The 27,477-nt window shown below is 48.5% G+C and overlaps 2 protein-coding genes across 2 annotated transcripts in view; both read left to right on the forward strand.

Moving 5' to 3' along the window:
* Positions 1–773: 773 nt before the first annotated feature.
* Positions 774–10,013, forward strand: LOC131266644 (SEC14 domain and spectrin repeat-containing protein 1-B). The gene is made up of 8 exons (XM_058269243.1): positions 774–943; positions 1,016–1,211; positions 4,197–4,310; positions 4,914–5,088; positions 6,716–7,354; positions 7,419–8,178; positions 8,729–8,957; positions 9,025–10,013. The coding sequence occupies exons 1-8, from the start codon at positions 774–776 to the stop codon at positions 9,808–9,810; spliced, it is 3,069 nt and encodes a 1,022-aa protein (XP_058125226.1). The 3' UTR covers positions 9,811–10,013.
* Positions 10,014–11,579: 1,566 nt separating this feature from the next.
* Positions 11,580–27,477, forward strand: part of LOC131265364 (titin) — a 150,083-nt gene continuing 134,185 nt past the window's right edge. The window contains exon 1 of the mRNA XM_058267623.1: positions 11,580–11,804. Within this exon, the coding sequence (XP_058123606.1) occupies positions 11,580–11,804 (225 nt within the window). The remainder of the gene's footprint in view (positions 11,805–27,477) is intronic.

Here is a 27,477-nt window from a genome sequence, read left to right on the forward strand (position 1 = left end):
GGACAACAACACCAAAAAAAAGGCAAAGTGAGTAAAGAGTGTGACAAACTGACGACAGTTTGCTGGCAGTAAAATAATTGTGGTAAAAACCGAATAACCGCAACCACCAGGCAAACAACATCCAGCAAACGTACACATATCTGCATACAACAACAAACAACCGAGTGTTCGCAGCGCCAGTGATGTTGTCGTTTGCAACATAACGGAATATTTATGACCAGGGTTTTTTTTTTGGTTTCGTCTGTTCAGTGAAATCGAAAGAAATCTCTGCTCAACTCCAGTGTCGGAACCTACGAGCAGTCGAAGCGAATGGTGATGGTGGTGTTGGTTTTGTGTGGAGTTTGTTGTGAGCTGAAGTGCCACCAGTGGTATGTGTAGCCCTAGAGACACCCGATCCCGAAGACGTGGGAGGACCTGCGAGGTATGTGTTGTTTGAAAAATGCAGTTGAAGAAAACGGTTCGAAAGAAGAAAAGCAAATGCAGCTCTCAAAGCATACGTCCCGATCATGTTTCGAGGGAAACACCAAGCGCGCTCGTGTCGGCCAACATACCGTGGCTTGTAGGTGCGTACTTATCCACCGGAGAGCTGCTCGAAAGTGACAGTGTTTAGCTTTAGCGTCTGACGTTTGGTATACGCTGGGGTGTTGCCGTTTGGACATCGATCGTTTGGTGCGTTTGGAGATCGGGTTGTTGAGGTGAAAGTCGCCGAGAACGAGCCTGAAGAGTTCGGTCGCCCTCGTGGACACGGTGGAAGATCCCGGCGGAGATTCGTGATGGAGGCGGACGTACTGAACGCGCTGACCACGCAGACGGCGTACATGCCGGGCGGTCGGGATAGGGACGGCCATCCGCTGGTCGTCATCCCAGTGCCATTCTACGACAACCTGCCCTGGATGAAGGGGTTTCTCGAGACGACCGTGCGGTACCTGTTGGCCAGCCTTAGGTGAGAGCCCTGCTGCAAGTGAGTGCTTTTCTCCCATAGCCATCACATAAAACCATTCCTTCTCTTCCATAGTCCGGATACGGTCAGCAGTGGACTGGCGGTCATCCTCGACGCCCAGAAGTGCTCCTGGCGTTCGGCTCGCCAGTACATCCGACACGTCCAGCAGCTCCTAGGCGAACCGATGAACAGCTTTCTCGTCATCCGGCCGGATGCGTTCTGGGATAAGAATCGCGTGGAAAACTGCGCACGGCAACACCGCAAGGGCGAGGTAAGTGGGCAGGAGGTTGCATCCTTCGTGGTGTCTTGCTGTTTTTCCCCCCAACCCCCAACTCGCACTCTGTAGAAACTGGAAAATCTTACAATCAACCAGCCTATCTTTCGATCGTTCCACCTCGAGCTGTGGCGATACTGGAACATGCCAAAACGTACTCTATCTTCCCGCCGCCTACTACGAGATTGATTGCGCGTGGCGATCGGTTTTCGGTTGTCGTTTGTTGTATTGCGCCGTTTCGCCAGTGAACGCTTAACCTTCCATTAGCGAACCATTTTGGCGTCTTGTCGGTGTCGACAAAACTTGGGTCGATCGCGAATCTCCCGATACCTTATCGCGCTTGCGCCCCTGTCAATGGCGAATGCACTCTCCCCCCCCCCCCCCCCCCCCCCCGCCACTGAGGCACTTCTTGTTCGAGATGTTTCACCGCCAGTGTGTGGCATTGAACTCCAAATTTGTAGTAACTTTGTGCGGGGAAGTTGGCAAGTTTGATAAGCTGAGGTCTAGGTACTAAGGTGTTGCCATCTTGTTTATGTTTTTGGGTGTGTCCAGAGAGTACGTGGGTCAATGCGCTGTTTTGATCGTACAAGGGTGTCCGTGCCCCCGCAGGGCATTGCTTGTATGACATAATACGTGACTCTAGACCCAAACCGAGGGGCCTGGGGGTTTTTTTTTAGGGTCTGCTGGTCAGATTGAAAGCTTGATATTGGGCCGGTGCTTGTACGATGTTGCGCTCTTATCAGTTACTTTTCGTGGGTGCGTGACCTGAGGCTTTAGTGCAGGAAATTACAGTGGCATCGCATGTTTCTGTAAGTATACATGTTGTGTCGTGTTGTCGCTTACACAAAAAGAGAAGACGCTGGACACACTCTTCGAGACGGTTCTGTTGCGGGATGGTTTCTTATTGATTGGTGTCTTACCTTCGACCGGAGTAGTTATCGGTGGCAATAAACAAACAGTGAGCTATAAACAAAACGCGCTATCGATTGTGAGACACGTAATTAATGGAGCCTCAGATTGCTCAGATTAGTACACTGCTTTGGTTTTGGAGTGGTACGTTAATTGTTAGGCGCTTATCGGCGGGAAAGTTTAGGCTAGCTTATCGGCTTACGTTGCCACTGAGGGTGCTACCGAAATTGAAATAATGATGGCGATGGTCCCGGTTTTTGCTGGGATCCTGCCTTAGCACCAATTGTTCGGGCCGCATCGGCACGTTATCTGCACGTGTAGTATATAGCGCGGTTGCAGTGTGATAAGCTCCCCGGATAAAGCAGACGTACGTCATTAAGCCGATTGTGTTGCAGATGCACCTGTGGGGGGCTTCTGTTGACAGGGGACTCGATTCCCCACGACCTCCATTGAACATTTTCCGCTGCATCTGGTCGGGGGGAGGGACTCTAATTAGCTTTCATTATGGCTACAATTGACATGGCGGGGGCTTCACATTAGCTCGCACGTTGCTGGCGGAAAAGACAATTACCAGTTTCCCTTTTTTCCCTCTCTCCGGTAGGGGGAGGAACGGTTGGGTCAGAAGGTCCCGTACCTGTGGGCCGTGGAGGGTGAACGTTTCTTGCTTTCTTCCACGCTCCCGAACAGCCTCGTTCCTTTTTTATGAGCCAATGGGTATCTTGATGTTGTCGGTAGTCGAGGGAAAAATTCTACTTACATTGCATTAACCATTAAGAAAAAAGACCAGCTAGCTGATCCATTTACATATAGCTGCTAATGCCTCAGAGGGTGGCTTTTTATGAAGGTGTAACATGCGTGGTGAGCATGTGCATTTCGTGTGTATGCTTATGAAGGGTTACTCTTTTTACTGCCCGAGGCTACACGCACAACCTCTGGTGACTTTCCAGGTTAACGATGAGATTTTCTGGAGGTTGTCGAAGGTAGCTGTCGATCAAATGGTGACTCTGAACGCAAAAACAAACGAGTACTTTCGTGATCGTATACGGCGGGTATTATTGTTGCCCTAGAAATTATTATTGTTGCTACTTGGTACACGAGATCTAAAGCCCAACACTTTTCATACGACAAATACATTTGAAGTCTGCAAGGTGGCAGTGATCAGTCGATTGCAAGCTTCAAAAAAGCTTTGGCAAATGGTAGATAGAGAAAGCTATTGAAACTCCGGAAATGTGTTTTCCCAGGTGCGCTGAACAAAAAGTACCTCCCTCAATACATACACGGTTCCATTATATCTACTAAAATCCCGCTGCGCTTTCTCTCGTTCTTCGTCCACCATTTTCATACCACAAGGCACGGTGGGCAAGGGACCACATGACACTCCATCGCAAAGGGCAGCTAATCGAGTGTAACCATTTTCTTTACCTCGAGACGCATTGTGTTTTTTTTCTTCTTTCCATTTTCTCCTTGGAATTTGCGCGGCTTTGCAGCCAAAGACGTCGGCCAAAGAAAACCCTTGGCAGGAGAGGAGACAAGAAAAAAACCGTCCGTTTCAAATGCACGTCGTTCGATGGGGAAAATTGTACCCGGTCCGGGAGGGGTTCCGGGGCCGAATCGAAAGTGGTGCGAACAATATGTTCTGCAAGATTTTAAAGAGCCGCGTTTCGGATTCAATTGAAACGGAAAGTGTGTTTCCAGCCGGTTTGTGCTTTCGATGCAGAAATTGTGTAACTTTTTCTCTCACCTTCATTATCGAATTTTCACCGATCGCGGGTTGGTTGGTGTTGGTGGCGGCAAATAATTGCGGACCAATGTGGAAATTAGCGCGCGTTTGGCAACGCGAGCTGACGTCGCGAACCCGCTTTTTGTTATGCTTTGAAACGTTTCGCAGATTTATGAGATAATTTCCGTTCAATTAACATAAATCTGCCTGAGTGTGATGAAATGTTTGGCATGATTTTTAACGGTTGTTAATTATTCCGACACATTATAGAATTAATTGTCAAAAGTAAAAGAATTCTTACGTTAAATGATGTTATTTAAAATATATTGATGTACTTGTGTTTTCCCTCACAGCCAACCATTATATCCAAATCCCGCCTTGTGAAATATTTCGACACTAGTGAGCTGCCGGAAGAGTTGGGAGGTATCATCACCTATAACCACGAGCACTGGATACAATCCCGTGAGGTAAGTCAAGATTGATCCCAAACGAAACCTACTTTAGAGTTTTTTAAGGTGATGACGATACAATGCACACAAACATTTATTTTCTTTCCCCTTTGTTCAACACTTTAATATGATAAACCCCATTTAAATGTTTAGGTTAATTGAGCAATTGGAATGCTAATCGAGTGAGATTCTTCTGGAGATTACATTCTTGTCCGCTTAGGACGTTCTACTTAGAACGAACTTTCTACAAACACCTGACGAGGGGACAATAGCGAAACAGAAGAGACTGGCAAGCTTTAAGAAAGTGGTCGCAATCTCTAAAAACCGATCTCCGATTAGGTTTTCCTCGAACGTTCCCCTGAACCGGAATCGAAACTCATAAAAATCATCTCCTCGTTGACGGTTTCTTTGCATACGCTTTCTTCGTCGCCGGGAACTTGAAGAAGTTCTTGTCATTAGGATTTATTATTGTGTGTGTGTGTTTCATTTTCCCTTTTCGTCTTTTCTTTCACGTTTCTCTTACTTCCCCCCACCGTCGTCTTCCGTACACCCACCCATCCAACATCCAACTCATCGGCCCTTCCTCCTCTGGACCACCGAACACCGGGGTGGCGTTCGTAGCGCATCGAAGAATTCCGAAAATCCTACGATAAAGCGCTCGGTGACCTAGAAAACCTGCATCTCATCTTGCTGGACAACCGGACGGTTCGGGCGAGCGAGTCCGCGGCGGCACTCCAGTCCTGCCAGCAGCTCAACGTCGATGTGCAAAAATTTCTCTCCCTCGTTATGGACAGCGGTAAGTTTTGCAGCGGTGGAGCAGGGGTGAGGAGCGTGAGTAAGCGGCTTTTGGAGGGTCTGAGTCCCGGGCTTCGAGATGTCCGGTCTTTTGCGGGCTCTTGCGCGATCTTGCGCGATCGTGGCAAATCATATTCATAAGTTTCGCTCTCCCATCGATCGCGCCCTGTGGTTATGCCTCGGGCCGGAAGGCTGTAAGGCTAGTGAACTTAAGTTTCAACATACAAAAAACGGGATAGACCACTCTACGCCATCGTCTCGGTCCATCACCTGCAGTCTCCTGGACGCAGCATGTTTGGTTAATTGAACAACCACGATGATGATCGGTTATGCGTCAATGAGGGCTTAATTTCTCCCCGTGATGATGGCTGGGTACGGCCGGAAGTTAGGGCAGCTGTGAAAGCCCACTACACTGATCTATCATTTCCGCTCGCCCGAGACAGAGAACCAACCTTAATGAACCACGATTAAGACAGCGAACAAATGTCGCAGCTCAAAACACAAAACGCCACTTCCTTCCACGTCCGAAGCCTAGAGAGTCTCTAAACGCCTAGTGTTTGATGAAGTAGCCATGATTGGGTAATTGGATGTGTTGAAACATTAACACGTCGTTCCACGTCGTTGATGTGGGGGCAAATTTTTCGTCATTTTAATTACCGCTTGTTCACCGGAAAGTCACCACAGCGGAATTGTGAAACCTTAACCGCTCTTCGCGCGCAACGTTCACTGAAGCCTAGAACCGAAGCCCTAGTTTTACATTTAACGTTTATGTTTGCCATGCTACCGTTTAAGCTTTCCCTCGCCCCAACCACACTCTCAACACATTCTAGGGCTCGTGTGTTTTATTTATTTTATTTTAACACAACCCGTGTGCGCGCGAGATCTGGGTCAGTTTCGTGTTCGAGGCAGTTGCAACGGCCAATCCCTCAGCATATGCTTTATGCGTGCGGTGTCCAGCCTCAGCTGCCTGCTTGTGCTCCACTAGAAAGGTACTAATGTAGGCACCGGTGGTTAATATGCTCCGGCTTCCGAACTTTCCGGTGGGGGTTTGGAGTGGAAGTGGAGATAAACCTGCGGTTCTCTGAGGGGATTGAGATTTTTTTCTCTGCCTTTTGGCGTTACCAGCAATTAAGACAATGGTTGTATTAAATTGCACCCCATGCGGGGAGCGAGCGGGTTTGGGTGGGTTTGAAGTAGGGCAGCGAGTTTTATGTAGATGAAGTGGCTCTAAACTGGTGCATATCGGGGCAGGTTAATTGAATGCTGCGATACATTTGGCGTTTTATTTAGGGGCGTATGATAAAATTATAAATTAAGTTATAACACCCTAAGAGCTTTAGGGTGGAGTTGAAGTTGCTTGGAGCTCGTTTAGCTCTGCCTATGCCTAAGCTTTCCACCGTTTTGATGTACATAAATGGTCGAGGAGTGAAACTATGATTAAGACCGACCATTAACGAGATCCGTTTGGGCTAATGGATTATTTTACTTCGTGTGAAAATATTGAGTGTGACCACACGAACCATATTTCATCTTTTAAGTTTCATTGAATTGAATGTGCATCCAGAGAGGCGTAAAAATTACTTAAACACCTTCTTTACTGAATATTGTATTTAATCTAATCTTTGTAGGTAAGAAGCTGTTGTCTCACTTGAGTGATCTGCATAGCTCCAAGACGGCCCTTTCGCAGGATCTAAGCGACGGCAAGTCGCAGGTCGAAACCATGCTGAACGCTCTCGATCGTAAGCAGACATCGGTGAACCAGGCCTGGACGGAGCTGGAACGCACGGTCGAGGTACTCCGGGAATTGGCGACCCTGGAGGAGGGCGTATCGCACGTCACAAGCTGGATTCTCACCACGGCCGAGGCGATGCTGAACGCCCAGCTGAAGGTCGGCTACGATGTGAACACTGCCGACAAACTCCGACTGGAGCACGAAATTCTCGAGCTGCAGTGCTGGAAGACGTACGGGTTCTACGCCGAGCTGCTGTACAAGATCGATCACTTTCCACGCCAGAAGGACACGCCAGCCTTTCAGGATCTACTCTCACAGCGCGAGTGGATGGACTTCGTCTGTCGGAGTTTCGCCCAGCGGCTCGAACGGAGGCGAAACGTGCTGATCACCTCGGTGCGCTTCTTTCGCCTGGTGGCGGAGTACTTCGACAAGACTAGCGAGGTGTTCCAGTCGCTGATCATGGGGGAGCGGATCGAGGACTACGAGCTGGCAAGTGGCAACCTTCAGAAGTTGAAAGAAAACCAAATTATGTTAGGTAAGGGTGAACGATGAGAGTACTAGAGTACCCATGTACTGAGATATAATTGTTTTGATTTTAGAAATGGTAGAGAAAGAGATCATAAAGGAAGGGGAGAAGCTGAGTGACGTGCTGCTAATGCCGGTGAAGGATGCAGTAGGGCGAGACATCGACGTGGACTACAGCGACGACATTGGGAACGTGCGGGATATACTGGACGCAACCAAGTCCCGGTCGCGCATCTTCGCTGAGAGCGTGGAGTTGCAGAAGTTGACGCTCGATCAGATTACGCACATCTTCAAGTACGAGCAGGACGCCCGGACGGCGATCCAATGGATGGACGATCTGTACAAGGTGATGCTCCGATCGCACACGCACGTTGGTAGCAGCGTGTACGAGATTCAGTCGCAGAAGGACGACCACCAAACCTTCCAGGAGACGGCCAAAGGCACGTACAACTATGGTTGCCAGCTGCTGAACGCATCGCTCGCCCTGCGTCAGTCCTGCAAGCTCGAAACGGAGCAGAACATCGCGATGACCAAGAACCTGCAGCGGACGTGGAAGTCCTTCCAGGCGGTGGCCCAGGAACAGCTGACCCGGCTGCGGGTATCGGCCGTGTTTCACCGGAGCGTCGAGGAGCACTGCACGAAGCTGTACGAGCTGAAGGAGTGCGTGCTGCGGATCGGGGAGATCGAGGAGATTGGCAAGCGGAAGGTGCGCCTGCGCAAATATCTGGCGACCCGCGAGCGGCTGCTGGTGGAAGTGGGACGCATGGTGCGGCTGGGTCGACTGCTCAAGACAAGACTGAAGGAACCGTTCCTGTTGGACGACCGGGTTGACGCGTAAGTAGGAAGCGCATCAGACATTCTGATTTATTAATAAAACGCCAAGCCAAAGGCTTTGGCTGACAAGAGAGAGAGAGGGAGAGAGAACGAGAGGACATGAAGGAAAGCATACCGTCCGCATTGGGAAAACGCGCGACGAACACAAGCCCGAGGTTAATGAGCTGGAACATTGGGAAAGAGTCGACTTTCTCAAGTGGCTTTAAATTATTTAGCAAGCATACAATTTATTTTCCCCAAGATTTTCCCCAAGAGAAAGTTAAAACAGAAGAATTCTTTCGGACGCGAAACGGAGGAGTTTCCACAGTTGAGGTATTTTTAACCATCACCAACACGCAGTTTTATCCATGGTTCTGCTTTATATAATCCGACGACGTCCAATTTGCCGGTGCATGTTTTGGACGACGTTGTTGTTCAGTTGCTTGTGAACAACAGTTGCTTTGAGTCGCTCGCACTCTCGATCCGGCAGAGTTAGTTGAAGATTTGTGCTTCGTAAGTGCGTACCGGCGCGATTAATCGAGTTACTTGTCCGTTTTTCTATTCCGACCAGAATGGCCAGTCCGGAGAATATCATTACCGAAAGTGATAACATTATGGCGTGTGAAGCGATCTCGACCCGTTTGATGGAGGTGGCTCGTGTGGCGGAATCGTTGGACAGTGTGCTGAGTGATGTGCAGGGCGGCTTTGACGAAGAGGTGGAGGAGCTTACCAGCACCGAAGCGGTGGACGGGGCGGAGGCAGCCCTCGGAAAACGTAGCGACAGTGGCAACCAGAGTGATGTGAGTTGCGGGACTCTTTGGTGTTTGCGGGGATCAATGGTGTTAATTTTGTTCCAATGTTTCGTAGGATTGGAGCTCAAGCATCAAGTCCACCGACGAAGGGTCGTTCGTGACGGCATCGGACTGTATCTGTACGCCACAGTCGAGGTCCTCGTCCTACCATACCGCCTCGGAGTGTCGAGCATCACCCTGGTGGGGCGTGGAATCGATCGAGCAGCAGAGCTCGCTAGAGAATGACTCCTCGGAGGATCCCGATCCCGAGGCATTCCCATCGATCAAGCTACTGTCCGGCGTGGTGATGACGTCGAACGCGAACCTTACGTTCGACGATTCCGACAACAGCTTCCTGACTCCCGTCAACTCGCACGGTACGGCCGACAGTGTGGCCGATTCTCATCCAGACTCGGACGACACGGTGCCGACGGCCGGTTCGAGCACCGCACGAGACCATCAGCCTAGTCCACTCGAGACCAGCTCCGCGTCCAGCTCGGCCCTGAACTCGATCAACCGGCGCGAAAACCTGGCCCTTTCGCTTACCCCCGAGGAGCTGGCTCAGATCGAGAACGACATCCGGAACAATAATCTGTCCTCGGGCTCGGTGCCCTCGGAGCTAGTCGGCAAGGAAATCCAGAGCGCGCAGGTAACACCAACGAGCGAGGATAGCGGAAATGTGAGTACAAGTAGCGTTAAGCTGGATGGCGAACTGGATTCAGCCGGATTGACGCCGAGCCCGGAGCGGGGTTTGAGCGAGTCGACCCGCTTCCAGCCGGTTAAGGGACCAGCTGATATCTCCGGTCTGACATACTATTATCAAAACATTATCACCAAACACACGGTGAAGAGCTGCCTCTGAGTGGGAAAGGAAGAAAATCAACAAACAGAGAACTTTAATAGTTTGCTGGGAGCTATTTCGAATTAAAGAACGTCTGTCAAAGAATCGCTAGGAACGTTAGGATTGCAGCAAACGGAAGCAAAGTGTTTGGCATGCATGGAGCGAGTGTGCAATTTGGGTGTGCTTGCCTTTTAATAGCGTTAAAATAGAATACTAGTTTTAACATTCCCTTTATTGTTATTTGAGTAGAAAATAGTGTGTTACAAGTGTTGATTTGTTCAGTAGCAACTGAGAAATAAAAGAAGTATGAGCAAGAAATCGAATTTGTGTGTTGTGTTTTTGATTTTTCGTGTGGAGTGTTTGTGTGTGGTTTGTGTGCATGTTTTTAATTGTTTTATAACATTTTATTCATTTCAATAATAACAGTTTTTCAACCAATTCCTATTTGCCAGCAGTTGCTAAATTAAATATTTCAAACTTTGCGCCTGCACGTTATGCAACACGCACGGCATGCGCCCTCTTGTAAGCGTGTCGTCCAGGCGCGCAACGTGCGACGATCAGTTCTGCACGATGATCGACGCGCGACACACGAAACGCGCAACTCCAATCGGGAGAGAATGGACCAAAATCAGTCTCTCGGATGCAATCGGGCAGTGCGGATCGTCTTTGGTGTAACGAAGGATCAGCTCACCAGCAGGAGTAGAACTAGCAACGACAACACCGACAGCAGGTAGCGTGTGCGCCGTCCACAGGGAGTGAAAGTGATGTCCAATAACTGTGAATACCGTGGAAAGGATGACAATAGCGATCGAGTGTTTGGTGTGATTGAATGGAGTCGGTTTTTTGGTTGATTAATCAGAATTTTGGCTCCACGTACGTGCGCATCATGCGTCATTACGGCGAATATGACAAGAAGAAGTGCATCAAAGTGCGTTTAACTGGTTCCATATTGATTCGAAGTATCTCTCATGGATTGTTTTCTCGTCCGTGGTGTCTTTTTTTGTGATACTTTTTGACCACACACCGTCATGATACGCGCTGGGATCATTCATCCTCATTTTCATTCTCATCACCTCCGACATGGGGCGTTTTCGGGATCCGGAATTTCAGTGCCGGTCAACGCGAGACCGGTTCTAGCGCGCGCCTTTTCATAAGAAAAGTAGAAGTGATATTGGAATACGTGTTGGTGTGTATGTAAGTGCTGTGCGTGCGAGCTGATGACGTCGGAAGCTGCGGGTGGCGCGTCGTCGGCTTTCGCAGGGTGTCTGCTGATCGTCGATGTAAGCGAAGTCTTTGGCGGGCAGATTAGTTTTCTCAATTTTCAACTCGGCGCAAACCGTCCGAAAAAGTGGCACCACACGTAAACCGTTCCCGTCCCCGGGTTTCGGGGAATGTGAGGTGCGATCTGACAAAGTGTGAACAGCGTTTGTGCGCCGGCGCTTGCGCAATCGTGTTGGTGGAGCTGTTTGTGTGTTTATGCGTGTCCTTCAGCTGAGTCAGGATTATGCGACTAGACTTAGTAGGCTTTGTTTTATTTTTGTGCAATAATTTTCCATTTTTCCAATCAACAGCATTACTAGGATAGCGAAAGAATTAAGAAACAGAAGCCCATTTAGGTAGCAAAGTTTTACAGCCGGTGTTTTGCTTGCGGGTGGCAATGTAAAGTTAGGTTAGGTGGAAATAGAGAAAACGAAAGTAAAAGTAGAATCAACCACAGTGACGACAGCGTCCGTGTTCTCGAAGCAAACGAAAAGAAAAGGAAAACACTCGATTCAATCAGCGCACCCAAGATGGAACCGACACCGGGCGGCGACAGGTTCTCCTCGCTCGACGAACTGCAGCGACAGCTAAACGAGGACTTTGCCCAATCGATCGGTCCGCTGACTCCGACGCCGGATCATGCCGGAGCGGCATCGGGAACATCGGCGGGCTCCTCCGGTGGTACGATCGCGACCACCATCAGCACGGTGGTGCTTCAGGGTGGTCCTCTCCAGCTGGTCGTGGCAATACTGAAGGTAGGTTCAATGCCCCGGCGGGGGGGGGGGGGGGGGGGGGGGGCATCCTGGGTAGTTTAACTTACCTTTTCTTTAAAGACCCGGAGAGTTCTGGAGACTGTCGGGAAGTCCCACCGTTGCCCAAGATCCAATCACGAGAGTTATGAACCGCGCGCAACGAGCAGGCCTTCAAACCTGTTTGGAGTCGACCCGATGCACACATTCCAAATCGGAGGCAAGAATTGGGTCGAGGAGTCGAAGTAGTTGGAGATGGGTTTAATCAATCGCGCTCTCGGCACAGCGACGCGCATGAGGCAATGTGCCAAGCCAAGATCGAAGATCATGCGGCAACGGATCAGATAACATCATCAATCATCAGTATACCGTTTGCCGGTCTTCTCCCTGCTTGAGGGGGGCGAGGTTGAGGAATGTTTCCAGTTTTTCGCAGCTCCCCAACTGCGACGCCATGTCGGATAGACTCAGCGAGCACACCCCGACACTCCAGGGATGCACCTGCAGAGTACGTAATACTTACGTCTTACAGCAGATCTCTTTCTCTCTCTGCATCACACGGTTGAGTGCATTGAACGATGAGGAAACCGATTAGAACCGAGTAGGGTGATCTGTCTAGGTTTCTTGCGTGCCGCCCACGGCTTGCTCCGTTTGCACCTTCTCTTCCCTACAAACGAGGCATACAATCAATTAGTGATCTATGAGTTGGGCTGCATTCTACACCTCCGTCGCCGTCCCGCATAAATGCATGCCCTCTCGCTGGATGCAACACCTATGGGTCTCTAATAATTGGTCGGATGTTTACTGCACGTGCCGGGAAGTCTCGGGATCGAACTCGGGATGGTGCTTCCTAGGGGATGCGTCTTCAATGGTTGCGCTTCCTTGCGCACTCGTGTGCACCGTTGCGTATGATGTAGGAAAAGTGTAATGCCTCCAAACCACGCAATCAAGGCTTTTCTCAATTTGGCTCTGTTTTCATTTCGATATGCATAAACGATCGACAATATAGAGGTGGTCCTCCAATCGTGCTCCAATTCAACGCGTACTGCGACGTTCGACATCAAGGTCAACGGAACAGGTTTTGCGGGAATGGGATCGAAAAAAGTTGGTGCGGGAATGGAGAAATGTCTTCGTCGAAAGTTCCAAACGCCGCTTCGCCGTTGATTGATCATTCCAACCACGCACCACAGGGGGAACAGCGGAAGCAGAATGCCCTAATTAGCAATCTTGTCGTGGGACGGCGGAGGAACGATCTATCTGCAGATGACAAACATGAGGAAACTCGTTCGGGCCGAGATGGAAATGCAGCGGCTGCTGTTGATATGCATCGACAAATGGAGAGTTGATTAGCATGCCTTCGGAATTTTGTGCAGCGGTTCCTCCGTCGTGGGATGGTTTAATTGCATCACCCAAGGTGCCAACGGTATCTTGAGGCAATCTCAAACTCCACGAAAGACCCGTGTGACACTTATAACAAATTTCAGTAGCAGTCTAACTGTACATCGTGACATCTTGTAGACCCCCTTTCGGGGTTTCGTTTCCTTCATTCAGCATACTTCCAAGGAATAATACGTTATGTAGCCCTCCAATATTGACATACGCGCTGACTAACGAGACAAACATATCATTTATATGGATGTACTGTATCGATTCGTCTCGAATCGGGGCTAAATGTTACTGTACACCATTTCTCGGAACACAAACTGACGTGACGCCGTTGCGAGTGCAAATGCAAACTCGGCGGGGGAGAATGATTAAATCGGAGACGTAAACCAACAATCGTCGCCTTGCGCGCCAACTCCGGATGACACGCGCGTTGATATGTCACTTCATTATTGCCCGGTCCGAATAGAACCGTGTCGCATATTAATTTCCATCCGCCACATCTTCGCAGCGATGGTAGATGGATTCGATAAGAAGGCTTGAAAACAAAACGCAAACATTCTTCTTGGCCACCCTACTCTGGATTCGCTCGACACAGGGGTGATGACGTGATGCTCTGTTTGCGAGGGAGGGTCAGGTCGTCGCTTTTAATTGCAATGGAAACCAACCGTATCGAACCTGAAGTCGTTGGGGAGTCTGATTTTGGAAGCAACAGCAGGGGATAAGGGGGGATGGATCGATGAAGGCTATTTGAACAAACCTGGCATTAGTTGCGTTTTATGTCCGCCACGTCCAGCTATGCTGGGTGTTATGTTGCTCATCGTAATGACGATCTCAACCTAGTTCGACCATTTTTCAACCAATGTGGATTTTGTTCAATTTAAAACCCAAGAAAATAATTAATCACTTATAACGTTCGCATCGCATGCTCATTCGCACCCTGTTCGTAAAGTTGGATGGTGCTTTCCATCCGATGAGCTGTGCTTCTGGTTCTGAGCACTTTCGAGAAAGCGCTCAATTAGACACACTACCATCGTAAAATAAATTATATAACATAATTAAAATGAGAGCAAGAATTTTTAAATTTATCACCCAAAACCACGAGCGCTTTCTTTCTTCTCGTCAGCATTGAGGAAAGCGAACGGCGCTAGAAGTGACCGAACCGTATCTCCGAGTCCGGGGGCTCTTAGAGACGGTCGCTATTTATTTGAAAGGGTGAAAATTGAGATCACTCTTAGAAGCCGTGGTGAAACCAAGCAATGCACGAAAAACGTCGGGGGTTTTGGAGGGGTTCGGAGGACAGTGTACAGTTAATGACACCGGACGTGTGGCATAAAATGTTACCTTACCTAATGTAACCAGTTGGGGATAACGATGGGGTTTAGATTTTATGATAAGCGAAAGAAATCAGTGGACGTGTGGCATAAAATGTTACCTTACCTAATGTAACCAGTTGGGGATAACGATGGGGTTAGATTTTATGATAAGCGAAAGACATCAGTGGCATGTATTCTTTCAAATTGTTATTAAAAAAAAAACGCTTTTCTCTATTAAATCTAACGTGCTTAGTTCGTGATCGATTTAATGGGATTTATCGTTTTATGAAAGGGCGTAATTAGAGCTTTACGACCTCTGAGAACCTATTTAAATTTTATTGTAAAAGCTTTCGCCAGCAAAGGATGCCTGCGCAGCTATTGAGATATTAATGAGAATTTAACTTCGCTCGTAAAAAGGTATGGGTTTCGCTGATGGCTAATGATCTACGATCTTCGATGTGTATCGGCAGAGTTTTTGAAGGGTATAAAAAAGGTCAAGAAGTCTGCTTCTGCTAGAGACTGTAAAAATAGAATAATATCTTCCAATGTTGGCCGATACCGCTCGCACAAAGTTTAGCCAGGGTTGAATCGCAGCCAATATGCTATCCTCCAATCGGTTGTGGCTTTAGCACACTACACCAACGTCGGACCGAAACCATCCGATCCGGTAGTCACAGAGGCCGGCCGAACCAACAAACCCATCGCATTTCGCTGGCGTTAAAAGCCTGCGGCATTTAAAAAGGAGGAACCCGTTTCGTGGAATTATGCTTTTTCTTGCTTTTTTTTCGTTCACCCGTTCAACCACGAAATGCACACACATATGCACGCCGGGATAACGACATGACATATAGCAGCGAAGGGTTCGCTCCAACACGCGCCCGGGGATTCGGAGCAAGGGATTCCGATTCGAAAGCCGGTTTTATTTTGCGCATGCTGGTGGTATTATTATTATTATTATTGTAACGTTGTCGAGATATGGGGAGCTTGTTTTGGAGTTGAGATAGAAAAAGAGGAGGAAAGAACAGGGGAAATGGGGAGGGTTTGGGGCCATTTTCTGCGGTGCAAGATTTTGGCCCTTGAACCGTGCAAAAATTTGTGAGGCAAGAATTTGTGTTTTGAAACCACAAAATCTACCGCAGCGACGTTGTTTTGCATCGTCTTGTTTTTAATTTGAGTTGATGATGACGTGAGATCGTGTTTCATTGGTTTTTAGAGCTTGAATGTTTAACTGTGTTTTTTTCTTTGCCTTATTGGTTTGTTGACATTTTATAGAATTTATTTACATGTTTCAGATTCTATGAGTCCCTAGAGGATGGTTAAATATAAGAACTCATAAGTGTGGATTAAATCAAAGCTAAGTATGAAAGGGTTTTCAAATCAATCCAAACACCCAAGAAGATCAACGATCAGAGAGTAGTTTTGCATCTTCGCATCTTCAATCCGTGCGAAAGACTCCGCCAAACACCGCCAGAGATGAGCTCCGTCTCCGTTCGGGCGCTTCGGGCATAATTTATGGCCATGTTGTCTGTCTTTCTGGACCGATCCGGGCGGTTTGCTGGTGGTGGAGTTGTTGGGATTCGCTTCGAAGAGAAACAGACAGGGCCGAGCAGGGCGAATGTAAACAATGTTGTGGCGATGGTTCTGTTGCTGTTGCTTCTGCTTCGGCTGCAAGTTGAAGGGGGCCTAGCTTGGGTTTGCCACCGAAAACCACATTTGTGGAGCAATTTCCTGCTGCACGCGGCATGGGAATGGGATGGCAAGAGTATTTTTAATTTTATCCCATTTTATTGGGTCCACATTGTCGGGGCTTGAATGAATCCCCCGGCGGGTAAAAAAGGAGGATGGCGTGGAAGAAGATCGGTTGCTGCCGTAGGGGCGTAGATTATGAGCGCTCCCTTGAATGAACCATAAACCCGGCTAAGATCGTCCGGATCCATGATTCTGGGATGGAGGGATATTTTTTATCGTTGGCAAAATGCAGGTCGTAAAGTGCTGGAACCGTTTCATCGTTTCTACCCAGAGTCTGTGGTTGAAGTCTGCCGAACTCTTTGAAATTTAAACTAAATTCTACTTGCAGATGAAACTCGGTAGAGAAAAGAGAGCTGCAAGTTGAAAGGCTTTAGTTCATATACTGTTGCACTTAAACTACGAATTAGTTATGATAATATATTTTCATAATCACTTAAAGCTACTCTTCGGCTTAAACACACATTTCAATGTACATAAATTAAGTGGCATAATGAAACGGTTGTAGTACAAACACCTTTTTTTTTAAATAGAACTAATTGTATATCTACATCACAAGAAGGTGAAAGTTGATCTCATTAAGATAAAATATTTAAGAAAGTATTGACAACGTATTCAATGTAACAAGCGCATTTGAAAACAAGAAGAGATTTGATGGTATTCGGCGGGCTCTCTTTTTTTCCAATTTGCCCGAGAAAATTCCATCGACCACCACCGAAACGGAAAAGTCAAAGCAAGTCGGAATTATTTATGCCCAACATTCCTGGTTCGACGGAGACTATTTCCATTGGTGATCGTGTCGAACATCAGCAAACCGACCGGATTGTCGCCAGATGTGGGCCAATATATATATATATATATACACATTTTCTTTTCGCCAACAGATGCGGCGGCGGTACGGAATTTTCTCCGATCTGCACTGAGACACGCTTTCGGGTGGAAAATTACGGTCACACTGTTGTAAATACGCCTCGTCGTGGTTTAGCGCTAGGATTTAGGTCTTTTATTTCGGCTTTCTCTAAACCGTCTGGAGGTGACCATTTCTTCCCTTTTGCCAAAGGCACCCGAAGAGTAAACAATGGTTTGTGGGTTTTTGCAAGGAAATCTCGTACCAAGTTCAGTTCCTTGTACAGTCTAAGATGTCGGGTTATTATTTGTTGTTTTAATGTTGATTTGCCTTCCCCGATCCATCTTCTGCGCTTCCGACAGCTGCTGCCGGCATTTGTTTTCCTTTCCCCTATACCCTCCCCTTTTCCCATTCCACCCACCTTCACCAGTGAAAATGTGTGGTATTGGTGCACGAACGATTTTCCTCCGAACCGAGCGAAGGAATGATCACTTATTGGCGGACGGATGTTTCTCGCAGCCGTTCTTGGCTTTTGGGTGTGGAAAATTGGTAGAAAAACGGAGCCCAACAAGCAGCGAGGGAGGAAAATGAACGATAAACAGTGAGTTGGATGGATGGTTGAGGTAGTAAAATCTGCGCAATACCGATTAGGTTACCGGATTTTCAGCGCCGGCCGTTCGATTATGGCTATGAAGATGTTGATGATGATAGGTGGGTGTGTGTGTGTGCAAATTTTGCAGATTGCTTTATCGGTTCCGCTCGCCATTGGGAGAAATATGGGCTTTCTAATTTTCCTCCCCATTTCAGATATTCCTGGTTTGGGATATTTGCAATTTTTTCAACGGTATTTAGGAGAAACGTCAGCAAGCATACTTTACTTCACCATTCCAACGAGGAAAGATCACTTCAGCAGCTCCGGTTTCCAAGCACAACTTTTTTAAACCAACCATTCCAGCTGCAGTAGAAAGAAAACTCCACATTCAGAAGCTGATGTCATCGAGCAGAGCGTCTTTGCTTTCTGGTCCCAAAATAAAGTTTTTCCGGACGCGTTTCCTTGTTCTTTCCGCGCAGTGCTTAATTTTGCTCTCCTCCCCTTTTTGATTCTTCAAGCAAAGCAAGCAATATTTGTTAGCTGCGGATAACACAGGAACGTTGTTTGATATGTTTTGCACTCTCCTAAATCTTCCCCTGGGTGACAGTTTGCTTTCACTGCAACCGAGTCCGTGCATTTCCAGAGGATTACATCGTGCGAAAAATGTGCCTGGTTGTAGTCAAAAAATAAATTCCTACCGTCCACCATAAATTTGATGCTATATTGTTGGTCGGTGGGAAGCCGGAGCTAAATAAACACATCCAGAGACAACCACCGGCCCCTGTCTCTGACATGGGGGACGTTACTTTCCTCGAGCAAAGCAAACCGCAGCGAAGAAATGCAACCACCTAGAGCTGCTTCTAGAGTCGAAGACCCCAACTCCAACATATGGAACGGGCCGGCAACAATGGAACCTGTCCATTTGCGTGCGTGTTAAATGTGTTTATTTTGCGGTAGCACACCCCACGACATGACGATGACAGAAGGAACCAGCTAGAGAAATGGGTCGAAATAAAAATAAACCCATTTCGGCGAGGGTGGAAACATGCGAGTCTGCGAGTTGCTCCACTAATCCCCGGACACGGAATATCGGAGGAAAGGATTGGGAACGCCAAAGTCTGGTTAATGCCCATCGGACACGGACGGAGATCGCCCGGATCGGATGGAAACGGTTCCACTGCGTGTGGTTCTGGCGAGTTTTTGGAGTGGCCGCCCATCTTTTCGACGGCGGACCGAAAATCGATTCCAATACAAAACCGTTTCCAATTCGACTCCAATTCCGTTCTTTTTTTTTGTTGGTGTGATCCCAATTCCGCCCGATGACGATGATCGGCCATCGCCAATACGGCGTAACGGAGCTGCTCTGCGTCTGCGCTCCAATAGTTTTCCGGGACTCGGACCTCTCATGTGTGTGTGTGTCGATTTCCATGCCGCAACCCGTAAAGTCTTGGAGATGAACCGGAGAAAAACCGGAGGGAACGGTTTCTCCGGGACGGTTCGATCTTTCGCTTATTCAATCTGCGTGCTGCCTCGTGAGCTTGTAATTACGGACAGACACCTCTGGATCTCTGGACGATGATGGAGACTTGAAGAGATCCGATGTACCGTTGCCTAGGCAACGGCGGACGTCGGAGTCGGTAGCCTGAAGTGCTGCTGGCTCACTTCGACTAATTTTCCATTCTTGTTTTTCCTCCTCCCGCTTCGCAAATTTTACCACCGATCGAATGCAAACGATTCAATAAGGTGAGAAAGGAAAGGAACCAACGGGGGTGGGAATCTAATCGATGAGCCAAGGGAGTGAATCGATTAGTTTAGAGATTGGTTTACTTTCGCGCAGTTTTCCTTGCGTGAGAAAAAAGGGCCTTTTACGAAGGTTTGTTTGAGACACCCGATTGGTTTTTAAAAACAAATCGCAGCTGGTGCTGCTTCACTTGATGTGCCACATGTTGTTGACGATCGAGTTACTTCGATTGAGTGGTCCAGGTTTTTAATAAAACTGATGTGATGGAACGATTTCTAAAGCTGATGGTGCTCTGGATTAAAATGGAAAAATATTGGATAACAATTTCCGACCACATTGAAGCACGTATTTGCAAGTTTCACAATCGAATAGCAAATACTCAAACAGTTGTGTCCATTAGTTTAACATTCGCAGTTATACATGTCATTCGTTGATACTGCAAATATTGTCACCTCTAATAGAAAAAAACGGCAAAAGAAACATGCGCCCGCCTTATACCTCCGGGGCATGTATCCCATAAATAATGTTCGTCGTGCGATAGTACCCTTGTCACAAAAAAAATCGCGTCATGGCTTAAAGACGACGAAGTTAGAAACGAAAGAAAAACAACCCTTGTTACAGCGTGCAAGTTCCTCTGCGTATGACTTATGCGACGACATTAATTCACACCTCGGAGCCGGGAAGTGCTCGATGGTGATGGCCTGTGTGTGCACTTAGCTGAAAGATGGACGAAAACTCCAGCCTTCCCAAGGTGTCGTTCGGTTTAAAGCGTGCCCGGTGTTAGTCACCCGCCCGTTTATTCCTTACATGGACCCGGCGCATGAGAGGCTGCCCCCAATGGATCGTGAGGATCAGGCTAACCTCGACACGCTGGACTGGATGGGAGATGTCTTGCACTTCTCCACACTGCACGACGCGGATGAAAACGATGTACGCAAATCTGACACGGTGCCGGGATAGATGTTGCATATACATTTACAGCGTGAATTACGATGTTGAATAAACATTAGCCCCACGGGAACCGGGAAGGTTCCGGAAGGAGTGTTTGTAAAGGAAAGTTTTTCCACCCGAGATGCCCCCTGCACGTTTTTATGGTTGGCCAACCTTTTCGTAAGATGTTTTCCACCGGAAAGTGGCGTCGAGATGGGGCATGTCAGATAATACGTTCAATTTGACAAATAAGCCGCTGTGTAACGCGACATCGGGAAGGATGGTGTCATCTCCGAACGATTCGAGCATTTAGCAGGCTTTAGGTGATAATATTCGATCAAATATGCGTTGCACAGTGGTTGCACGGGGCTGGATTATTCTGGAATTAGTCCAGAATTTCTTTTTACAACTAATCCCACTAAAAAAGGTTAGGATGTAGTTCAATTTCATATTTCGCTCGTGTAATACCCGATCAAGTCCTGGGTTATAGCCGCAAAGCAGTTGGTTTGAAGGGCACAGGATTGAAATATCACGCTCACGTTTGGCTCACCCACCTCAATGAAACGCTTAAATACATACATATACCCTTCACGCTCATTCATCGCACACCACGCGACGCGAGGTCGTGGTTTTTCGTGGATAAACACTCGCACAGCATTAAACACCGCTTTGGCCATATTTGGATAAACAATTTCGAACCCGCTAGCCATCGGCCACTTCTGTGGGGTACCGCCAGTTTGCGCGAGATCGCGACTATCGATCATCAGCTGGCGGCCAGTCCGTTGTTGGTGTTTGTGCGAAGTAGGCGATGAAGGTTGAAGCCTGCCGGGGCCTCGCCGCAGAGCCCTGTGTGTCCCAGATTCGAGGTGACCTCGGGGAGTTTGTTTTGGTTGTGCTTCATCTTTCTCGCAGTCGACTCGAGACGATGACTCTCCACCGGGTGTGATATTTTTTACTACAAACTAGTGATGAGTCTTACGATTCTTTTCGTACGGATCGACCCGGAATCGAGTCCGTCCCTAGAAGAATCGATTCCGACCCGTAGGTGCAACGAGTTCGGGTCGACCCGAACCAACGGGTCGAACTCGCATATGAGCAGCTGCACCCACGGGTCGACCCGGAGTCGTTGGAATCGGGAGTACGACCCGAACCGCTCCGGGTCACTTACGGATCGCTCCGACCCGATAGGTTCGGGTCGACCCGCTCATCACTACTACAAACCCAAACAGAATTATCGAAGGTCGAAGGTCGATTCGCGATGTTTCCAGTTCCTCACACGCGACCGTTTGATAAGACATTGTTCGGTGCAAAAAGACAGGAAACATCGAAGCGGATGACTTCACCATGGTTTCCCCTTTGGAACATGGGTTTTGCGAAATCATAGAGAAATGGCAACATTGTACCGATCCCGATCGATGTTTAATTTTAGGCCATGTCCAAAGCGTCCAAGACTTGGTTTCTGCTTTGCGGAGAGGGTGATGGCAGACGCTTGCGAAGCCGTTCCATGTTCGTTACAATTTCTCCAACACTCCCGTTCCGTGCACGCAGATGACGTCATGGTGCGCAATCGGCCGGACCTTTGCCTCCGAAAGTGCTGCTCCGCGTGGATTTAACCCGCTTGGACGCCGCGCGCGCGAATGTTGCAATGTTCTAAAATTAATCTTTCCTTTCCTCGTCGGGCGCCGGCGATGGCAAAAGGCGCGAACGGATCGGAAACAGAAGCGGAAGAAGCGGCCTTTTTTCGCCGCCGGCCGTCTGGGCAAGTCCCCGGCCGGACCGGAGGTTTCGGAGAGGGGGGGAACTCAAGTTTTTCGAAATGAATTATACCAACACGAAAAGCAAAACAAGCGCCAACGGTCCGTGGTTCCATTTGTAGAAGGAAATCGTTTGAAAAATCGTGGCGTTTGTGGAAAAGTTGCTCATGTTGTCCTAGTTTTTTGGGGGTTTTAATTTTGGCCCGGGAAATTATGACCCATCGAGTGCAGTTTTCCATCGCATCGGGCGGATCTTGGGACATTTTGGGGCAGGGTGACCGGGGCGGAAACGCCAACATATGGCCGCCTCGACAAGAGATTCATTCTGCACGCGAGAGATGTAAACGGCGTGCGTTTTTTTTCCCCGCTGCTATTTCACAATTTTAGCATTAAACAACAGCCCCTCTCCCCCCCTCCCTCTCCTACCCTCCGTTGGTCGTGTTTCCGCCGCCGCCGCCGTTAAAAGCGATAAACAGATGTCTGCGTGTAGTTGTGGTGCGCGAGTGTCTTTCATTTCGTTCGCTCGTTTTCCTTTTTTTTCCTCCCCAAAGACGTTTTAATAAACGGTCAGGCAAAAGCGGCCCAAGCAGCTGTTGACAGAGGGAAGAACCGAACCTCGCATATCTTGGTTTTTATGCGTTCGAAGGAGGAGGAGGGTGAGGTGGATTGATGGATACAGCTCGGTCCCTCTGAGGTGTATGCTGTATGCTGAATCGGTCATCGCTCGGTTATATTATAATAGATTCACTGCACGGGAACATCAGGCTCGCCGAGCTCGGCTTTCGTTCAGCAAAAGACGACTCAACCGGTCATCAGTCCTTCCTTCCCAACCCCCTACCGGACTTCCTCCTCGTTCGTCGATGGGCTCCATCAGCCCGGGACATTAGTAGTCATCCGGGGTCGATCGGGTGGGGGTTTGTTGGCGCCTCGAGTCATAATCGAAGCGTCCACCTTTTTTTTCGGTGTGTTTGTATTTTTTTTTCTTTACTTAACGATCTATCGATCGTGCCGCGCAAGAAGCGCAAAGCTTCTCGCGGTTCGCGCCCAAGGTGAGAAAGTAAAACATAAAGCACATTTAGAGAACGTTCACTCCACACGCGGGAAGGATTATCGTCGGATTGTCTGGCCGCTCAACGCGGAAAGGTTTTTGGGTGGATGATATCTTTATGTCGAGGTTAGGCTCAGTAAAGACGGATTGTTATTGGAAGGTGGATTGAATCATCCACTCATCTCTTTCTTTGTGGTGATGGGTAAATTCGACAAAAAACCGGAACCGCTTCCGTATGACTCCAACAATATGGGAAGCGGCTCCGCAAGGTAGGTGCAATACTACGAGCTCGGAACCGTCCGGAGCCATCTGGAACCGTCCGGAGCCATCCGAAACCGTTCGGAGCCTCTAGTTGGCAGCCGGAGATGTCGGAGCCATCGGAGCCGTCCGGAGCCATCCGGAGCCGTCCGGAGCCTTCCGGAACCGACTCCGGCTGCTGACTAGCGGAGCTGTCGGGGCCGTCCGGAGCCGTCTGGAGCAGACTCCGGCTGCCGACTAGCGGCTCCGGGCGGTCCCAGACGGTTCCGGACGGTTTCGGATGACTCCGGACGGCTCCAGACGGAATCGTGGGGAATCGGAGGCTGTTTAAAGCTGCTCGGAAGCGATTCCTGGCGGAGGGTGCGGTTCCGAGAATCCATCACTACTTCTTTGGTTACTGGAGTAATTTATTTCAACGTTGTTTTATTTTAATGGTCAAACACTCAATCTCTTTGAAATTTGTAGTTAGGTCGTGGTAGTTATTTTGAGTCAACCATTCCTCTCCGCACGCTAGAATTTGGATTTCGCTGGAAAATTTCTGCCAACAGTCGGGCAGGGCATTTTCACGCTCAACAACATGTTTGTACGTTTTCGTCATGGCTTCCTTTGAAGGGGCGCAAGCAGAAGAAAGGGGGGGGGGGGGGGGGGGGAGGGGGGGGTGCGTAAAAATATACTTCATACTCATCGCACAAACCCCCCAGCCCAGTTTTTCCAACCGGAGCGCGTTCTGATCATCACCCCTCTTGTAACATTTTCCGGACAAACGCGCAGCTTGTAATGTTTTCCCGCCGATCTGCTTTCACCCTTCTCCTCCCTTCTCGACATTCTCGCGGTTCTCGGGAGGGATTAAGAACTACCGGCCGTAATTCAACGCATCAAGTTCGCCCGGCTTTCGGAACCCGTACGCACACTTGCGTACTTCATTGGTGTTGCCACACACCAGCCGTCCCGAATACACGATCCCTCGGTCCGTCGCGACCGTGGATCTAATTTTAATTCATCTCAGCCGATCGAGTACGCGAAACCGGTATGATACGACGGGCCACATGTTTAGCGGTAATTGGAAGGAAGAGAAGAGGAAAAAAAGAAAATCGCCTGCAACCAGGCAAGGGTGGGGCAAAGGTGTCTGTGCCCGTTGATCCGCCGCCGGGAGTGGAACGGAACTTTGGCGGCCTTGCCATTAGGGATGCTCGGAATTGTTGGCGTACGCCAAATTTCACGGGTTCGGAAAAAAAAGGTCAACGGGTGATCCCTCGCGCACAGCTCTATGTCGCACCATTTGCCATTGGTATTTGTGTATCTCGCACTCTACCCCATTCCCGGGGGGGGGAGTCCACCCGAACCGGTGGGGGAATCGAATTCAGGTTTTCCATTAACCGTGCATGGTAATTATCCTATTAATACCTATCGGGAATGTAATCGGAGCAATAAATATTTCTCGTCCGGTGCATTCTTCGCCTTGCAACTTCCAGCTCCTGACCACTTGCTAGACATGCTGAGGACGGCCCACGAAACGGATCTGCATCGTCTTGAGGTGAGGAGAGGTTACATTCAAGATTGCAGATAAATGTGTGCGATTTTTTCCGGTGCTTCGTGGCCATTCGGAACGCTGCACAAACTGGAACTTACTGGTGGACTGCATTTTCTGGACATAATAAAGTCTCGGGTGCTCTCAATCTTAAGGGAGAACGTACTCCGGGATGTGAGCTCATTAAAGAACGTATCCAGTTAAAAAAAATGAAGCGGGAATTATTTTATGGAACGGATATGAGAGGCCATAGTTTATGCAAGCTGTTTTCAATCACCTAAAAGGTGACTCTTAAAGACTTACAAACTCTCATACGGTGGGGACTCGGTTCGATGATCCAAAAAACCGGTGCCCCCCGCTGGAGAAAGAAAGCGACAAGCGAAAGACATCGCCAGCGGCATCAATTGATTGTCCGAACCGGTGGCGTTAGCTGGCGAAACTGTAACGAGAAAAGGAAACATCTAGTAATGCTCCATTACACGTTGTCCGTTTGTTTTGATGTGTTTGATGGGCTGCGAACGGACATAACGATAGTGAAAAGATGTTTGATCATGTATGGAATTGAGCTGTTTTGCGAGCCGGTACGGGGTACGAATAGTGTGGGAAATAAAGAATTTAACAACCGAAAAGAAAATTCAACGCTGAAGTTTGCTGGTTAAAGTTTACTTTAAGACGTTTGTTACGCCTATAGAAATGTTGTACAATCGGTATGCAGTAGGATAGAAATATTAATCTTACAACGACTTTGAGATAACTAAGAGCACCATAATTACTCTCCGAACTTCATCGATTCGGTTGTGGGGAAAGAAGTGAACAGCGGAAGCAAGAATGTTGCACAAGAAACGAGCGGCTGTGGCTCGGGAAAGCGGCGGGAGTTTGCTCGAGATGGTTAATTATAAACATGTGCTTCCAGCTTTGGAATCCAGCGGGAAAGCGCGAAACGAAAAGGGAGGTGGGAGCTCGAGGTGGTCTTAGCCACGACCTATCTGGCCCAAAGTTACTCAAGCCGAAAGCAATCTAAAACAGCGCGGCATGTTTGGAGCAAAATCAACCAACCCGCGCCAGGCGGACTTGGGAATGTTTCGTGTTTTCGGTGCCAGGGATTCGGTCAAGGGACGGGAAAGGCGACGGAAAACGGGGCATTAGGCATTAGGTTAAGTCCGCTTATGGACCGTGAACGACGACGACGACGACAACATGTTTTTAGAGCCCCGCCAGGTCTACCACCGCCGTCTCTCGCCTCCGGGTTCGGAAAATTGGATGGATATGCTTTCACCCTGGCCACACTTTCTTTCCCCCCCAAAAGGGGTGGAGTTTGGCGGATGTGGTGGCTTTTTTTTCCCCCCTACCTTCCGAACAACATTTTGTGTCAAATTATTGGCCGTCTTTTGACAATCCGGTAATTCCGTTCCGCCGCCGCGAGCTTTGGCAAGAAGCGGTGAAATGGAACTGAGCAAACGGAACCAATTATTGAAGGAACCAGCTCCATTGTGCCATTGACATGCATGAGGAAAGGATAAACAATTGCCAACCCCCCAGCATCGGAACGAGGTCTCTGGAGTCTCAATAATTGCCGTTGGCGAAATGGAGCACGCGTGTTGAAATAGTTAGTTCTGCTTCACCCTTTTCGACCGAAACCTCAAACCCAGAATTGCCAGAGCAGGATGAAGGTTTTGCTGTGGTTCGGAGATATGTTCATTGAACCGACAATTCTTATGCAGAAATGGACACGAAAAGCGAATTACAAACACAAACCCCCACCTCGCCACGTGTCAATCACAAACCGTGCAACAACGTTCCATTTCCTCGCCATTCCGCGAAACGAACGAACGGAAGGAAATATGAATGCCAACGCTCTTACGGATGCGGCCGAGATGATGTTACTTCCAGGTGCGCAACTCGATCTCGCCGAGCAGCGATCGTGTGACAACAGATCCGCGCAGACGTATGTGTGGGCGAGTGTTGTAACGCCGCAAGCAGCAGCGGAGGTAAACAAATCTCTGTCAAACGTCAGAAGACGCAACGCGAAGATGCTGTTGTGCGTGTGGCGTGAACCTTATCCAACGCATCCGCCCGGTTTGGCGCTGGTCAAGGCGACGTTGTGGAGAGGAACATGGGTTCGGATTACCGGAGCCACCGATTGATGTCGTTGCTGCTATTTTTTCGTGTTCTGTGGATATTTTGCACGTTAAGATAGAGTTGGGAAAGGAGAATGTGTTTTAGTTGCTTTATCCAAGAGCGTGAAAAACGAAATGTCAGCATAATGTTACGTTAATTACTATAATTCGGCATATCATCATGAGAAACGAGGGATTCAAATTACCTGCAAATTGTCCTCAAATCTTTTAGCGATTCACAAGTCACACACAATTCCCATGATGTGTGTTTTTTTAATCGCTTTTGGGATAATTAACCCCACTTTAGAGTGATCCGCTTCCAAACGTCAACATAAACATATTTTCATGCTCCACGATGATCGCATGATCGAGGTGACGAGAGTTGGGAAAAATGGTGAGAGAATGATCGCTAAGGTTTCTCT

Source organism: Anopheles coustani, chromosome 2 (assembly GCF_943734705.1).
Source record: "Anopheles coustani chromosome 2, idAnoCousDA_361_x.2, whole genome shotgun sequence".
Taxonomy (NCBI): Eukaryota; Metazoa; Arthropoda; class Insecta; order Diptera; family Culicidae; genus Anopheles; species Anopheles coustani.